This window comes from Quercus lobata, chromosome 8 (assembly GCF_001633185.2).
Source record: "Quercus lobata isolate SW786 chromosome 8, ValleyOak3.0 Primary Assembly, whole genome shotgun sequence".
NCBI lineage: Eukaryota > Viridiplantae > Streptophyta > Magnoliopsida > Fagales > Fagaceae > Quercus > Quercus lobata.
In genome coordinates, this window is record NC_044911.1 from 60,388,153 (window position 1) to 60,403,946 (window position 15,794).

Below are 15,794 nucleotides of genomic sequence, written 5' to 3' on the forward strand. Positions count from 1 at the left end.
TGAGTGTCTTACTGATTAGATCTGTTTTTGCTCACTTGTTCTAAATTTAGTCGTGCCCAGCAATGTCATTGCTTGTATGTTTGAAAGCCATGTGATTGTATTTTCTCTGGATTGGTTAGCGAACAGTGTAGCACTTCAAAACCTCGCCATGTACCTATTCACTTATTTTTTAACTAGCATCAGCATTAATAAAAAACATATAAATTTGCTAAGAGGCTTGTAGTTCTACTGGCTTAAACAAAATCTTTATTTGTTATACCCTTCAGCAAACAGGTATGAGTAATTTCTTATCAGTGATGCCATAAGTTACCAATATTAACCTGTTCCAAGACAGAAGTTTGATAATCAACTTAGTGAATGGATGGATCAAAAGGAAGGTGAGCCTAGAGAGGAGACGTAATTGATCAAATTGATTTATGAAGAAAAATTTTCTTTAAAGTAATTGTCTGGATATATACCTCTCCAAAAGTAGCCATGTTGCCAAGTGTTATAGCAATATGACCCCATCTATGGAAGAGAATCTAATTGACTGTAATTATGAATCAACTAACACAATACTATATTCAATGATTAAGTCCTCCAAGCGCCACATTCTTTCATCATTGTTGGATTTGAATACAAAGTGGGATCCCACGTAAACTAAAATACGTTCTTGAATAGAAAATTGAGGGGCGGGGGATCTGATATCTGAGACTATTTGTTGCATGGACAGACTTTTGCGTACTCAACCATTAACATACGAGTAATGTTACGTTAGCGACAGCCTTTTTAATAACAGCCAGATATGATTTGTTGCGAAACTCATTCTTTTTATTATTATTATTTATTTTTATTTTTTTATTGAGTTTCAATTTATGGTATCTACTCTTGATAATAATTCTTTATTATCAGATCAAGACACCGATTGATTTTTGGTATAATCGAGAATTGAACTCCTAATCTTTCACCAATTGAGCTAATAAAAACATCTAATAATTGTGAAAAATGTTATATTCACATGATTATTGTAATATATTTAGTGTTTGTTTGGTGTCTCAGTTTTCTTTTTTTTTTTTTTTTTTTGGTGCACGGTTAAATTCTCCTTTTCTCTCACCTTTAAGTTAATAAAATTTTCGAAAATTATACGATGACAACCTACTCTCGATCCTATATTTTGTAACTGATATGGAACTAAGACATTGGCTTCAAATTGCTGATTACAAGAGAGATAAGTAAAAAAATAAAAATTAAAAAAAAACTGCCTTGTAATTCATCCACAAAATAAAAGCCATGCAACCCACCAACCACCAAGTTTTGGAACCTTTGAAAGGCATTATCTCCGACAAAGGAAAAAAAAAAAAAAAAACTATGGACATCGATTATGCTGGCATTGGATCCAATTATAAGTTCCTTTTTTTTGGTCTCTTGTCCCTCGTTGTATCCGTTAACACTTGCATTAGTTATTATCATATTAGAAAGACAATAAAGAGTATATCCAATGCCGGGTTACTCAAACACAACCGATCAGGATGGTGCATATTACAAAGCATATTTAGATTGCGGTGGCAGAAATATTCTCAAAATTCCACCATGATTTGGCTAAATGTGACTTGTCTATTCAGTCTGTCCCGTAAAACAAAATGACCTGGAAATGGTAGGTACATGACAATGTTAGTTCCATAGATGAGTTTACGACTAGATGAATTATATATCAATAAAGCAGATAAAACCAAAGTTTTTTTTTTATAAAGTTTTTACTGATTGCGTCGTGGTCCCTTAATGATCTGCTGGGAATGGTACATACATGATAATGATTCTTCCATAGATAAGCTGACAGCCTGACACGATGAATTATCAATGAGGTAAAACCCAAAAAAAAGCAAAAACAAAAACAAAAAGATCAGGATAAACAGATTAGTACAATTCTTCTCCAAAAAGAAAAAAAAGATTAGTACAATGTAATTATTGACTGTTTTGGCTTACAATGGATTGCCTGATTTTCATGTAGTAATTTGAAAATTCTTTTAGCTGAAACTATCAAACATCCACGGTAGTAATTTTACTAAAGAATATTAAGGCCAGTTTAATGTATAAAGCAAGTGTGGCAATCGCCTAAGCCATCTGAATAAAATAGACCCCCAAATTTTAATTAATAGAGATATCTATTTATCAGTGAAAATATTAATTAGGCTCTAAATATTAACCAATAAATAAAAAGTAATTTTCTGTAAAAGAAAAACAAGGCCCCTAAGTGAAATATAGGTCACCAAAATAAATAAATAAAAAAGACCCCAAATTTTAACCAATAAAAATATCTCTATACATGTGAACATATTAATTAGCTTCCAAATATTAATCAATAAATAAATAAATAAATTTCTCAAAGAAATTTTTATTTTCATTGAATTTGTGTGACTAACCGTTACAATTTTCTCGGAGGTCAAGAGTGTAGTAATTATTAATCTTCCACATGTAGAAACTGAAAAATCACTTTAAATCACTTTCTATCTCTTTCAATGAAACAAAACGGAAATTATAATTCCACTACATTTCATACTTATCTATTATATTTTTAAAATAAAATTTCAACTTCAATTTCATTTTTTCTTTACCAGATGATCCATGTCCAAAAATTCTATGTATTATTTAATAGTAACCTAGATGTTAACAAAAAATTAATTTTCGAATTATAATTTCATTAAATTTTTCAATCACATAATTTTTATTGGATTGGCCATAAAATCAATTGAAAAGAAAATGCTAGAGAACCTTGAAAACAAAAACTTAATTAGTAGCTTACATCTCTAAAAATAAGAAAAATAGATATAAATGAAAAAAAAAATTATCAAAATTTAAATAACATTTTCTAATTAATATTTGAATATAAGAAAGAGGCCCACTTAGTGGAGAAATTATAAGGTCCATATGGTAGATAAGTGATGTGGTCCACCATTTCACTAAAAGACTCACACCTGTTTAAAATTGCTGAGTTAGAAATTTTTTTTAAACAGAAACTGATTATTGACTCAGCAATTTTAAACAAATGGAAGTCTTTTAGTGGAATGGTGGACAAGTGACATGGTCCACCAGAAAACTATGTAATTTCTCCACTTAGTGTTATCGTCTTAGGATCCAGAAGACATTGAGCGGCTTGAAGGCTACAACTGAAATTTGGAGTTGTTGTCCATGCTATGCAAATCAAGAACTCTAAAATAATATTTCATTACAATTTGTTAAACACTCAAAACTTTTTGAAAATAGTTTCATTAGCACTTGAAGTATTACAAGACTAATAAAAATGAGACTATAATTCTAATATTGTTATAGTATTTGAATAAAATATGAATAGAATAAGCTAGGTTAATTAGTAAATTTGTCTTACGCATATATCTTTAACCATTCATAAAATAGGGAGACAAAAAGATGCTAATTATATCAAAATTCTAGTAACAATCATTTTAATTTATCATGGCTAAAAATAAAAATACCATTGTTGATATAGTTTTAATTTCTCAAAAAAAATAGTGGAGATTTAAACTCTAAATACCTCCATTGAAAACATATATAAAAAATTAAAAATTAAAAAAAAAAAAAAAAAAAAAAAAAAAAACTCATACAAGAATTTGGCAAAACTTTTCAATTAAAGCCCTGTATTACAAAAACTCTTTTGTTTTAAAAGTTTTACACAAAAGGAAAACGCCGTATCCAATCTCCCTCAAAGTATGCAGTATGCAAGACTTTTGCAGTACAATAATGTTGGTATAAAACATGGCTAAGAGTATAATAGGGTGAAAGTGGACCCAAAAAGATGAGAGTGAACAGGGGTATCCAATGCCTATAGTTGAAGTTCCCAAACCCAAAGAAACCCACTAGACAGGACACTCAGTACATCACGTACCCTTTAATCAGTGAAAATTTTGCGACCCCAATGGTACAATAATTCTACCCATTAAAAGAACCGAGCTAAGAAACACCTTCCATGTTTGTGGCTGTAATTCAAAAATATTCAAACTGCCACTCATTCATATACAGTGTATCAGTGACCTGGTCGTATTATTGCTTTCCAAAGATTTTAATTTCTTTAAGTTTTCATGCAAAAATGGTTCGCGTGCCAACAATTAGGCTGCGTTTGTTTCAGTTAAAAACTAATTCAGGAATTACTTTTACACTCTTGTGTGTGTTTGGCTCCAACAAAATATATGGTCAAATGGAAAATCAATTACACGTTGACTGTAAAAACACCTATGTTAGCTGTAAAAGCAATGCAACTCTCATTTTACCTTCAAATGATTTCCGAGAGAGAGAGAGAGAGAGAGAGAGAGAGAGCACAAGTGGCCGCCCAACCAAGCTTCGGCCAGCCCAGATCGTGCCATCCCCACCACAAGTGGCCGCCCAACCAAGCTTCGGCTAGCCCAGATCGTGCCACCCCCATCACCCAAATCACGCTACCCCACCGTCCAGATCGCGTCAGCCAAGCTTCCTCTTTTTTCTCTCTTCTTCCTCAACTCTTCTTCTCCCTCTTGCTCAATGTCGCCGATCAGGCCGCCACCAGCCCACTTCACTCCACCCCCAAACCCACCTGATCTGGCCCCCGCCATCCTCCATCCACTTCAATCTCTCTCTTTCCTGATCTATCTCTCTTTCCTTCAATCTCTCACTCTTTCTTCCTCCTCTCACCGAGTATATCATGTATATGTTGTGAATAAATGTTTTTTATTTTGATTTTTGGTTGTGTGAAGTGTATATTTTGATATTTTCTGTTATAAAATTTGTTTGGAAGCTGAGAAAATGGCTGAGAGAATGTGAAAAATTTGTAGGAAAATAGTATTTTCAGAATGTTACCAAACATTGAAAATTGTTTTCCGGACTATTTTCCATTGCAAAACCAAACACCAAGATTTCATTTTCCTTACGGGAATTCATTTTTCCTTACATTTATTTTACACTCGGAATTCTATTTACATAGAGTCAAACGCAACCTTAGTTTCATTTTCTTTCCCTCTTTTTGAGAAATAGTTCTCTAGTGCTTGGTCATAAATTGCATTAGTTTATAAATTATAAGTTGTGCAAGTACAAATAAAAACAATCACAATTAACATACACATATATAATATTTATGTTTATGGGAGAGGATCAGTTTTAAAACCTTTAGTTCCTCCGGTTTTAAAATAGGTGAGTGACACGTGTAAATAAAATGATCCAATGGTTAGAAAATTAGCAATTTGTTTTTTTAAAAATAAATGCAAAAACAGACTTTTTAAGATAAAAAGTGCAAGAAGAAAGCATGGGTCGTTGGAGTTAGAGCAATAGTCGATGGCAACCTTTGATGGCGCGTAGATCGGCGGCCAAATTTCAGGCCGCACGTGGAGGTGCATGAGAGCAAAGATGGAGGCCGGCTTCTTGGGTTTTACATATTGGAGGCTGACAAAGAGAACCGTGGCGTTGGTTTCACGAACCACCAGTCGAAGGAAGAAACTGTGACGGTGCATAGATCGACGGCCACTGCGCGTGGCAGCGCGTGTAGGGGAAGATGGAGTTTGAACTCTTGGGTTTAGCATATCGGAGGCCAAAGAAGAGATCTGTGGCGTTGGTTTCACGAAATGATTAAGAAAAACTAACAAATCTAAAGGGAGGCTCAGACTTAATGATGCGACGGCTGTGGCTTTTGATAGCGGCAAGGCAGCGGCGAAGAGGCCTTATGGAGGTGGTGAAGGAAGCAGTAGTCTTGGGTTGAACAGTGGTGATGTATAGTAGATCAGTTTGGCTCCAGAGATGTTGAAGGGAGAGGCAACAGAGATACGAAAAATTGTTGGATCATTTTATATACACATGTCACTCATCTATTTTAAAATTGGAAGAAATTGAAGTTTTGAAAACTAGAGGTTGTCATTCCCCTATGTTTATATCTAGTTAGTATTAGTAATGGACGGCACATATTCATAATATTATATAAATGACTTATAAATTTAAACTATTTTTAGTTACACAACAAAAAATGGTTCATAAAAGTAAAATTATTCAAACTTTCTCTTTTTATAATTTTATATATAGAGTTAGGTATATGATTAGGTTTTTTAAGGTTTATTTATATTGGATACCTCGTTTTCTACACTAAATTAACTCACTTGACACAATTTTTTTTACAAAAAAACTTAGATGAGACATGTTGCAGAAAATTAGACTTTAATTGAAATCCAATTAGCTTGTTTCTCAGCTTTGGATCGAATTGGACAGAATAAGACCAAAGTGGAATGTATAAAACAAAATAGACCAAAATGGATCAAAGTGGATAGAATAAGACAGAATAGGACCAAAGTGGACCGGATAGACTGAATAGGACTAATGTGGACCGAATAAGACCAAATTGGACTGAATAGAACTGAAGTAGACCTAATGGACTGAATAAGACCAAAATGAACAGTATGGACCGAATAGGACTGAAGTGGACTGAATTAGACCTAATAGGACTGAAGTGGACAGAATAGACCAAATCGGACTGAATAAGATCACGGTAGACTGAATAAACTGAAAAGAACCCAAGTGGACCGAATAGGACCGAAATAGACCAAATAGAACCGAAGTGAACCAAATAGAATTGAGTGGACCAAATAGAACGAAAGTGGATATACTAGGACCGGATAAGACCAAATTGGACTGAAGTGGACAAAATGAACCAATAGGACTGAAGTCGACCGACTGGACCAAATAGGACTGAAGTGCACTGACTGGACCAAATAGGACTAAAGTGGACCAAGATAGACTGAATAAGACCAAAATGGACCGAAGTACCCAACATAAATATAAGAGAAACACATTTATAGTGGTAAAATTTGGTTTAAAAATCAGTTAAATAAAATAATGATGTTGTGAAGTCTTCGTTGGCACTCATTAACTTATCTAGCACCAAAAAAAAAGAAAAAAAAAGTGAACATATGACACAAAATTAGCCCATAGTTGAAACTTAATTTGGAATCTAATTAAATTTCCTCTTATCTTTAGCTTTATGTATATATATATATATATTTATATATATATATATATGACAAAACTTGGTACAGTACTTAAGGAAACCTTTTTAAAATTTTGCTATATGAGTTTTTTCTCAAACTCATGGGATGGAAGTGTATTTTTTAATTAAGTAGCTATATGGTTGAATTTTAAGAAGATAACTGTATTATACTTAAGTTATGCTCATATATATATATATATAAATATATATATATATATATATATATATATATAGCTCTTTTTTCATTGCTGAGCCGCCCTTTGGTTTTTTAATTTTGAAACAAGCTTGTCTTGGCTGCTCAAGGAGGTCTCCAATTTAATACTTTATTCGGATTGTACGGTCATTTTGGTTCGATTGGGCCTATTGAGGCCGGGCTGCCATTGATCGTTTTTAAGCAAGCTAGTCTTGGCTGCCCATTTCATGATTGTCCTCGACCAGTTCCAATAATGGTACTATTGAGGCCGTGCCCAAATTTTGGTTGGGCTTATTTATGTGGGAACCTTATAGCAAGTCTTATTCTTTAAGCCCTAAAATTAATTATCCTATAATCTAGGGTAGTTTTTCGCAGAATGTTGTATTCATGAATAACATGCTGCTTGTGTTGGCCCATGGTGTACAAAATCACGTTCACACAGTACCTACAATCCAATTTACAGACAACCTTAGCAAATTTGATAAAGACAAAGAAATCCACCAGCCATGGTCCTCTTGCAACTTCGAAATAATAAGTTGCTGAAACCCTCTCAAAAGAGAAAAATCAAACATCATACGAAGAATAACTTTGCAAGATAAAAGGTTACTGCTAAAAGCCTGAGTTACAAGTTACAAGTTACAACTAGTACCATCTTATCATGGCAATGAAACAACCGAATAAACTTACATTTGCAACTGTTAACATATTTCTTCGACCATTCGTGGATTTCTCTAACTTAACCAAAAACAAAAGGGGTCACATAATATATAATTTACAAAAAAAAAAAAAAAAAGCAATTCTGCAGACCTCTCTAAACTCTATAGATCCTACTTAAAATTAGGTGAGTCACATACACACACTCACTCAAAATCAAGTCAAGTCCAAGCAAAAGCTTCTCTCCTGGGTGCAACGGTAAAGAGAACCTCAAGATCAGGTGGCTGAAAATAACCATTCTTGGGCGGGTCCCGCTGCTTCATCACATAACCCACCTTCTTCTTCCTCGGAGCTGGTGGGCATGCCAAATCCGCTGGTATTTGACACTCACTGTGTCTTGGAGTTCTACAACCTTCTTCAACTATCACCTCCATTGTTACTGTTCGGACTCAAATGTAACCCAAAAAAGAAAGTACTGGTTTGAGTTTGGAATCCGGACGAGTATGTGAGACACAGCGAGTCTTTTTAAGTGGCTTTATAGTATGGGAATTTTTTGGAGTTGGACCCACCAAGCTCTGGCTTGTTCCGGAAGGTGCACATTGACTTATCCAAACGTGTGGTGGAAGCAACTAAAGCCTGAGGTTACGTGTAACATAGGTGGCAATAAAAAGTGAATCAACTTTAGCCACGTGGACGCTGATTTTGAATCTTGGCCACACGTTTTTTTGGTAAATAGTTTCCCTCCTTTTTTTTGGAGGTTTGGGATGCTTTTAATTCTCTTATTGTGGGTCCCAGAAGGGAGGGATTGGCCAGTTGGGGGTTTTTTTTGAGAAATGTGGTGGATGATTGGAGTACATGGAAAGTGGGTGTGGCTATGTCGTTTTGTCACCGACTCACCGCCAAGTTTTGGTTTCCAACCTGCAAAGTGATACAAAAAAGTATTTCTACTTTTTGGCCGACTCGTAGGTTTATAATAATTTAACTGATGAAATATTTGATAATTGAATAAAAAAAATATGAGTCTTAATATTTGATTGGAACATGTGGAAAGTGGCTGTGGCTATGACGTTTTTGTGTGGGACATCGCCAACTCACCTCTAAGTTTTGGTTCCCAGCCTGCAGAGTGATACAAAAAAGTTAAAAAACTTTTTTCCCGATTGATCAGTTTTAGTTAGTTTAATTGATAAAATCTTTAATAATTAGATAAAAAATATAAAATTTAATTTTTGTTTACATTAAAAATTATTGGTATCTTAATCTAATAATAAATATATTATTAAAAGTGGACCCTTAAGTTAAAAATATCTATAAAAAAATAATAAAAAATAAAAAACTTTTTGGCCGACTTCTCTTCCCTGTGTGATCATCGCGTTATGATGATTATTATTATTATTGGCCTTTTGACAAACACTTTGTACCTACAATTTTGATGGGTTGCGAATTAGACCCAAAAAGAAACCTCTATGGTTCAATGGCCTAGAAAACACTTCGAAGGCTGAAGGGCCTGTAGTCTGCTCATTAGATAGCTGTAGCCTATAATAAGTAAATTGAGGGCTTTTTTTTTTTGAGAATGCCTATAATAAGTAAATTGAGGGAATGTAACTCTGAGTAATTCATTGTGAGAATTCACATCAACCTCAAAATTTTTTGGCTAAATTTGGTCTAAAATTTACTTTAATTAATTTATAGCATTCACATCAAGAATGTTAAAAATTTAAGTTTTTAACAACTCAAAACATTACTTTATCTATATTAACAACACACTTTACAATTTATCTAATATCAAAGGTTCTATTTTTTACATCTAAGCTAAAAACTATTCATTTTTTCTTATTGATTTCTCTCTCCCCTTATGTCACACCCTCACCCCTTTCTCTCCGTCTAATCACCCTTATAGCCCACCATTCACCATCTCCACAAACGCATAACCAACCACCACCCACAAAACCCCAACAACAACCCACCCCAGCCATGAACCCTAATAACAACCCACCTTGATCTGATTTCTGCGACAAAACGCACCCCCGATTTGATCTCTATGTTAACACAACTACAAAATGCACCCTGATCTGATTTCTGCGTCAACGCAACCACAAGACGCACCCCGATCCGGTGTGTGATTCACACCAGATCACCTCCTCTTAAAACAAAACAACACTATGACCCACCAATCAGTTCAATCCATGAACCACCGTGACTCATGACAAGGGAAAGAGAGATGAGATAAGAACGACGAGATGAGACCCATCTCGGAACCAAAATGAGAACAAGAAGAGAGAGAAAGAGAGTATTTTAATTGAAGGAATAATAAAATATTATTATTTTTTTATAATTTTTGAGCTACAATAGATTGCTAAAAATGGTAGTTTATTATTGCTAAATTGCCAAAAAAAATTTAAGTATAACAACATTGATGTAGTGTCTGTTTGGCAAAAATTATTTTTGCCAATTTATTTTACAATTTAACTTAATTTTGCTATTATTCAAGGGTCCTACTGTATTTTTTGGTACTATTTATGAGTTACTATTTCAACTAATTTTTAACATTATTTAAAGTATTTTCAGTAAAAAGTTTTCAATTTTAATAAAATAAGTGGATCCCAAACAGACCTGTAATATTTTTTTTTTTGTGGGATGAGTGGCAAAAATGATTTTTTTTTTTTTTTTTAAAGTTTTTGGCATTCATATATTCTTGGTATGAATGTTCTTACTATTCATATTCTTTATTAGATTCAGTACTTTCATTACTTTATTATTATTTATATATATTAGTTTTTCCAATATCTTTCTTCTTTCACCTTTTTTTTTTTTTTTTTTTACCTTGTCCTTCTCCAATTCAACATTTTCTCTGTCCAGGATCAAACAAACACAACCACATCAAAATTCAAATCAACCCAACGTGATCCAATACCAAACATAAAATGATTCAAACCCAAATAGATCAGGCACAAATCAGCCCAACTAGATCTAATATCATACATCCAATACCAAAACCAAACAGACCCGCATGGACAACACAACCAGGTCGTGACCCAGCAACGTCACCTACCACCCATCACAACCTAGTGACCATCTCCACCCAAATCACGACACTTTCGTTCTTAATCAGACCTCACCATTGTTCTATTTATCTATCACAAGTTCACGACGTCGATCTTAGCGTCAGCCCAACCTCATCATGCTATCGTTGGCTTGAGCTTCAGTCGTGGAGGCTTCTAAGTAAAGATCACAAAGTCTTTGAGACTAGTTCTTGGTTAATGCCTGCCAAATTTTTTTTCACCTTAAATTCTCAATTAATGCCTCACATGGTTGACAGTTTGGTAATTGCCTAATAGAAACATAGTTACCTATAATTCAATGGTTTTTTCTTATAGAAGTTCCCTCAATACAAACATAAACGTCAAACAAATGGTGATCTCACAAGTCACAAATAGGGAATGACAGTCAAGGTGGAGAGCATCAGAAAGATGTGGATATGCTGTTGAAGCTAAGAATGATAATATATATATATATATATATATATATATATATATATATATATATATATATATAATTGTAAGGACAGATTCCTGCGCGGCCAGTGACATTTTTGGGTTCACGGCGGGAGAGATCCTCACAATATCGATTTGTAGAGAGTGGGCTTGAAAAGCTTGGCTTGGTCACGGGGCGATGGTCCGGTCTGGATTTCAGAAAGGTCCCTGTGGAAAATGGACTGGGCCTAAACGTTTAAAGCCCCGCCATGCTGCCACTTCTGAGAATGGGCTCCTCGGACTTGATCCGAGGACCCTTGTGATCCTTTCCGGCTGTCCAACGGAGGACCTTCTCTGTTCTGTGCATGGATAGTTCCGGCGATCTTATTCATGAAGTCTTTCTTTTTTCTCCCCCCTTCTAGATTCACTTACTTCTCCTTTTATACTAGCGTGCATTCGATGTCCTTCGTCCACGTGTAGGGTCAGTCTTTACAAATACTGACATTGGTTCCATCAGTCTAATCCCGAAATTGTTGGGGATGACTTGATAAAGCTGCAGAGTACGGTTCTGTCAGGCATTGGGCCTTATCTAGAAGGGTATTTAGGGTAATCGCCCCAAGGTATTTTGGATTTCCTTACGAATTTATCCCTTTATTCTGGGCGGATTATGGGCCTGCCGAGGACTAGACTGTCCTCGGCTGCCTCCCAAAATTGGTCTGTGCTCTGCGTCATGGAGCTTGGGCCACAGTTCTCCTCGGATTGGGTCCTCGGACTCTCTAAGGGCAAATGGGCCTGGTCCACGAATTGTTGGGCCCCACAATAGCCCCTCAAAACCCTTCTATCCGAATTCCGGATTGGAAAGGAGGGTTTTGGCAAACCCGGGCCCTTAATATGGCCCATTGGCTTGATCCCGCATTTATGTGAGCGGTTTCCCAGGAAGTTAGGCGGTTTTTGAGGGATTCCTTTTAATCCGCTCGGAATCTGCTCCTGCCGCTTGGATGTCCCAGACGCGCCCTTAATGAATCCCCTTAACGAGGCTCATTTATATCCGGCGGCTCATTTGATAAGGTGGAGAAGTGGAACGGACGCCTCTTTTTTCTTCAGATTCTTTGGGAAGGTTGAATGCATTTAATGCCATCCGTTCTGCTCTTCCTATAAGAAGGCAAGCAGGAGGCCATCACTTTCGTACTAACTCCCTTCTATTCTTCTGAGATCGCAACAAATGATGAAGAAATCATGCCCTTCCTCCAGACACCATATTTTGATAAAGCTTGAAATGGCTCAATCAGGGCAAGGGTGGCGCAGACTTAAGATCCGTCCCGCCTCTCTTTTAGCCAAAATCCGAAGCAGGGGCTCACCACGCCGAACTCTTGGCGTGACTGAGTCGAGAATACCCAATATCAGCACCACCCGGCTCCTCACGAGCGTACCTAATATGGCACCAACGTGTTAGGAGTCAGGGCTGAGGCAGGGGCTAAGTGCTTCTGCTTCTCCCTCTTTTACTCCTTGGTGCCCTCCTCCACCTTCCTCTTATAGTCTTCCCAGCACCAGTTCCGCCTTGGTGCCTTCTCTTTTCCCTCTTTTGCTCCTTTTCTTTCTTTTCATCTCTTCTCTCTTCTTCTCTTCCTTCTTTACTCATGTCCTCCATCTTCCTCATCCATCTCCTCCATCTTCTTCATTGATTTCTTCCTTACTATTTCCTTCTCCTTCAATTCTTCTTCCTTCTCCTTCGATTCCTTTCCCTTGTTCTTCATCCTTTTCCGAAGAAGGTTCTTATCATGATATGAGCAATATTGATGCAGAGACTGAAGTGACCTTGAAGATGAGTTTAAAAGAAGCCTGACTGCTTACTTCTCTGTACTGCGAATGTTATCGTTGCTTCAGCAGTCCTCCTTTTGTATAGGCTTGTTTGAGCCCTTTTTTGTACATTGTAATAATCTCTTATATTAATAAAAGTGTTTATTATTTCATTTTGCATATTCCGTTTATGTTTTTGTATATTGGTAAATGCTGCTCGACTCAATGAGAAAGTGTCTAAACCGATGACAACTAAGACCAAAATACTTGATAATAAAAAGATGTTGTCATAACTCTAATATAAGTGTTTGGCCCAATAAGGCCGACCAGTGAAAAATAATGATTACCCATGCTGGCCGAGGAGAGAACTGGAGGCTTGATGCCGTGTTTGGATCCGAGGACCATACAAGGCCTTGATTCCATCCAAAACTCGTAATAATAATAATTTTTATACTTGGTTTCCCCATAGGCTTGAGTTCGAGGACCATGCAAGGCCTTGGTTCAGTCCATAACTTGTAATAATAATAGTTTTATACTTGGTTTCCCCATAGGCTTGAGTCCGAGGACCATGCAAGGCCTTGGTTCAGTCCATAACTTGTAATAATAATAGTTTTATACTTGGTTTCCCCATAATAATAATTTTTATACTTGGTTTCCCCATAGGCTTGAGTCCGAGGACCATGCAAGGCCTTGGTTCAGTCCATAACTTGTAATAATAATAATTTTTATACTTGGTTTCCCCATAGGCTTGAGTCCGAGGACCATGCAAGGCCTTGGTTCTGTTTATAACTTGTAATAATAATAATTTTTATACTTGGTTTCCCCATAGGCTTGAGTCCGAGGACCATGCAAGGCCTTGGTTCTGTTTTATTCCCTCTCCTTAGGTATCCCGTACGCGGCCGGGCAGGAGGTTGTCCTCGGCATTAGTTATTACCCGGCGTGGGCCGTAGTCCGTGGGCCATCATGTAGCAAGGGCATGGGCCGCGAATTTACTAGGCCCACAGATCAGGAGATATTTCCATAGTCTTTGGCCACGCGGTGCTTTTGGGTGTCCCGATGTTCGAGGTGCACCTCCACGAGGCTCCTTTAGTCTTGTCGTTGCAGAGGTTTGTTGGAAGTCGAGCTGGAAACGTTTTGTCTGTAGCGTTCCTTGGGAAGCTGCGCTAATTAAATGCCACCACCCTATCTCCTCAAATAAATAAGAGAGCAAGTTTCTTTGCCTAGGCACCAGCTCCTTAGTCTCCTCCTTCAGCTTCCTCCCGCAGTAAGTCATGTTTGAGACGAGGGTCGGGGAAGAAAAACTCTCTCCGCCGCAAAGGCGCCACGTTCTCCTCAGGCTCAGAAGAGTGACATACGGGCAACGAAGGCATAGATTCAAAGACACATTCCCTTATGACAGAGGGGAGAGGGTGTTTCCCACGCTTTTAGTCAAAATCCGAAGCAGGTTCTGGCCATGCCAGATTTTTGGTATGTCCGAAGAAGGAATTTCCACCATCAGCACTGTCTACCTTGTAGCCGGCAAATTTCTGCGGGGGCTTCCCAACTTCCGGCTCCCTGCATCTTCTTTGTAGATGGTGTTAGCCTAAGGTCAGGTTCTTTTGCTGCCTGAGTTTCGGGCACGTGAAAGCGTTGAGGATGAAACGAGGTCTTGAGGCAGTAGCCAACCTCTCCTCTGTGCTACCTGCATCCTCCCCACTGCGGCGTGAGGCTCAAGTTGGGCTCCTTTGCTGCCGGAGCTATGGGCATGCGAAAGCATGGGGGAAGGGATAAGGCCTCGAAGCAGTAGCCAACCTCTCGTCTGTGCTACCTCCTCGGCCTTCTCTTGCTTCCTTGTAACTTTCCTTTCTATCATGTAGCAAGTTTTATCACAAGTTGATTTCAGCTTTTTGTTGTATGCTGTACTGTTTCTTTGTTTTAATAAAAAAGGAAATTTTGCCTACTTATTTTGAATACTACTCTTTTTGCAACATTATTTTGTGGAAGGGTGTGCTCCCTGTGTTTGTTTCTTCAATGATACTTAGAGCAGGAAGTTTTGAAACATAATCCAATCAATTCTAATGTACCAACACTACCAAACATTACGGCGATAATTCATAGCAAGTTTAACTCAAGAAACTAGCAAAGATAACAATTGAATATTCTGTGATAAGTACGAGAGTACCGTCCGAGGAGTTGACGGAGGGTAAAGAACTTAAATCGTTTCTCAGGTGACGTATTGCCCTACGTCGCATCGATTCCCTTGGTGCTGTAGATCTAAGAGCAGACTTACGAATCCCCGCAATTTGGGAACTGACCCCATGGCGAGTGGAGAGTTTTCCTCAGATGAATCCAAATTCTACGTAATGTGGTTTTTCCTTACGAGTAGTTGGTTTTCCCATAGGTTTGAGTCTGAGGACCATACAAGACCTTGGTTCTGTCCAAAACTTGTGATATTTACCTCTTGTACTTGGTTTCCCCATAGGTTTGAGTCCGTGGACCATGCAAGACCTTGGTTCTGTCCAAGTTGTGAGATTTGTTTTTTGTGCTTGGTTTCCCCACAGTGCTTGAGTCCGTGACCATGCAATACTGGTTCTGTCCAAGCTTTTGATTTTCATCTCTTGTACTTGGTTTCCCCATAGTTTGAGTCGGACCATGCAAGACCTTGGTTCTGTCCCAAAACTTATGAGATTTGTTTTTTGCTGCTTGGTTTCCC

The 15,794-nt window shown here is 37.2% G+C and overlaps 1 protein-coding gene across 1 annotated transcript; it reads right to left on the minus strand.

The window, feature by feature from the left end:
• Positions 1–7,764: 7,764 nt before the first annotated feature.
• LOC115954587 (cyclin-dependent protein kinase inhibitor SMR4-like) lies at positions 7,765–8,322 on the minus strand. Its single transcript, XM_031072485.1, has one exon. It carries the CDS (start codon positions 8,267–8,269, stop codon positions 8,057–8,059), a length of 213 nt encoding a protein of 70 aa, XP_030928345.1. The 5' UTR covers positions 8,270–8,322; the 3' UTR covers positions 7,765–8,056.
• Between the last annotated feature and the right edge of the window lie 7,472 nt (positions 8,323–15,794).

Excerpts from the sequence above, each read along its gene's own strand:
- LOC115954587 (XM_031072485.1), bottom strand. The coding sequence starts at position 8,269 with ATGGAGGTGATAGTTGAAGAAGGTTGTAGAACTCCAAGACACAGTGAG.